This window comes from Triplophysa rosa, unplaced genomic scaffold, assembly GCF_024868665.1.
Source record: "Triplophysa rosa unplaced genomic scaffold, Trosa_1v2 scaffold405_ERROPOS78811, whole genome shotgun sequence".
Taxonomy (NCBI): Eukaryota; Metazoa; Chordata; class Actinopteri; order Cypriniformes; family Nemacheilidae; genus Triplophysa; species Triplophysa rosa.
In genome coordinates this window covers 1-1,385 of record NW_026634404.1, presented here as the reverse complement: position 1 = coordinate 1,385, position 1,385 = coordinate 1, and the positions used below count along the sequence as shown (strand labels likewise).

The following is a 1,385-nucleotide window of genomic DNA, read 5'->3' as shown; positions in this document are numbered from 1 at the left end:
TTATTATCACTCAATTCATAAATTGTCTTACCAGGCCTTTAATGTCCAAATAGCGTGGAAATTGAGTCAGCACATCAGCGCAACTGCTTGGGTCACGAATCATCTTGCGACGATACTGAAACGTCTCGCTCATTTTGACCTTTACTGTGTCCACCTCTGAAGTATGCTTCATTAAAGAAACAGCTTCCCTACACTGTTCTTCTGTCAGGATAACCTCTGTGCTGGATGAAGCTTCTCTCTGCGCGGATGGGCCACCACTGAACGACTGGGAGACACATCTACGGGTCTCTGAGGGTGCACGGTTCCTTTGAATGTTCTTAATTTTCCATGACAAATACCCCTGTCCGCTCTGAGGGTCATAATAATGTTCCTAAAAAAACAAAGAGGTTTTCAGTAAAACAAGTGACTAACAAATTTAACAACAATATTTACTTACATATCCATGCTTCGCGTACGGATCCCGGAGATACGGAAACAGGGCGATTATTCCTTGGGCATACATTTCTCTTATGCGTTTGGGTGGAGAAGTGCTGTCAAAAATAATATGAATAAACAATAAAATTAATTTTAGCATGTTTATTTGATAAACACATTCCCACATATTTTGATTAATGATTTTACCTGATTTTCATCTGCAAATAATAATAAATTACCTGGCATTGTAGTCCTGTGAATTGTTTTTAAATAAATTGTATCTTTTTGCACTTTAGCAATCATAACAACTGAATCAAGAATACCTCAAATGTGTTACCTGTGCTTTTCAGTCATATCTGCAGTAAGAATATTGATCATCTTTCTCCTGGTGCTGTCAGACAGGCTTTTGGTTTTGTGGTACTCTCTCATGATTGCATCCCCACCAGGTTTACTTTGCAGGATTTTCTGGACAAGCTGCAAACAGTTATATTGCATAATTAACAACCACATACACAGTGGTACTGCATCTGCTTCTCGGGTGTTAACTTGCAATTCATTTTTATGTATTAACACAATGACATAGTGTGATGTGTGCCCTGCTTTTAGAATAATATGCAAGGCACAGAGACACACTCACAATTCCAGCTTCATCTTCAGCTCTCCGCTTTCTTGTAAGACTGTCATCACTTAGAAGAACGGTGTCATCAGATTCACAGCTTACAATCTCAACTGAGCTTTCTCCACTTGACACTGAAGGGGCCTGGGTCATATCTGTAGACAAAGGATTTTAAAAACCTCAAATTAGTCTTGGCTGAGTTTGGTGATTTTACTTAATATTGTGCCTAACAACACCCTACAGCTGAGATTTAACAATATAGCACTGCTTATTTTAAACTATTGAATAGTATTGGCAAAATCATGGTTTTACTACAGTAACAATGTTTTTTGGTGTTACCTGTAGTCAAACCATG

General features: G+C 38.3%; 1 protein-coding gene across 1 annotated transcript in view; it reads right to left on the bottom strand.

The window, feature by feature from the left end:
• LOC130550703 (uncharacterized) overlaps positions 1-1,183 on the bottom strand; it is a 6,249-nt gene extending 5,066 nt beyond the window's left edge. The window contains exons 1-4 of the mRNA XM_057328197.1: positions 1,052-1,183; positions 752-888; positions 437-530; positions 32-370 (exon numbers count right to left, since the gene is read on the bottom strand). Coding sequence (XP_057184180.1) covers positions 32-370; positions 437-530; positions 752-888; positions 1,052-1,183 — 702 coding nt within the window. The remainder of the gene's footprint in view (positions 1-31; positions 371-436; positions 531-751; positions 889-1,051) is intronic.
• Between the last annotated feature and the right edge of the window lie 202 nt (positions 1,184-1,385).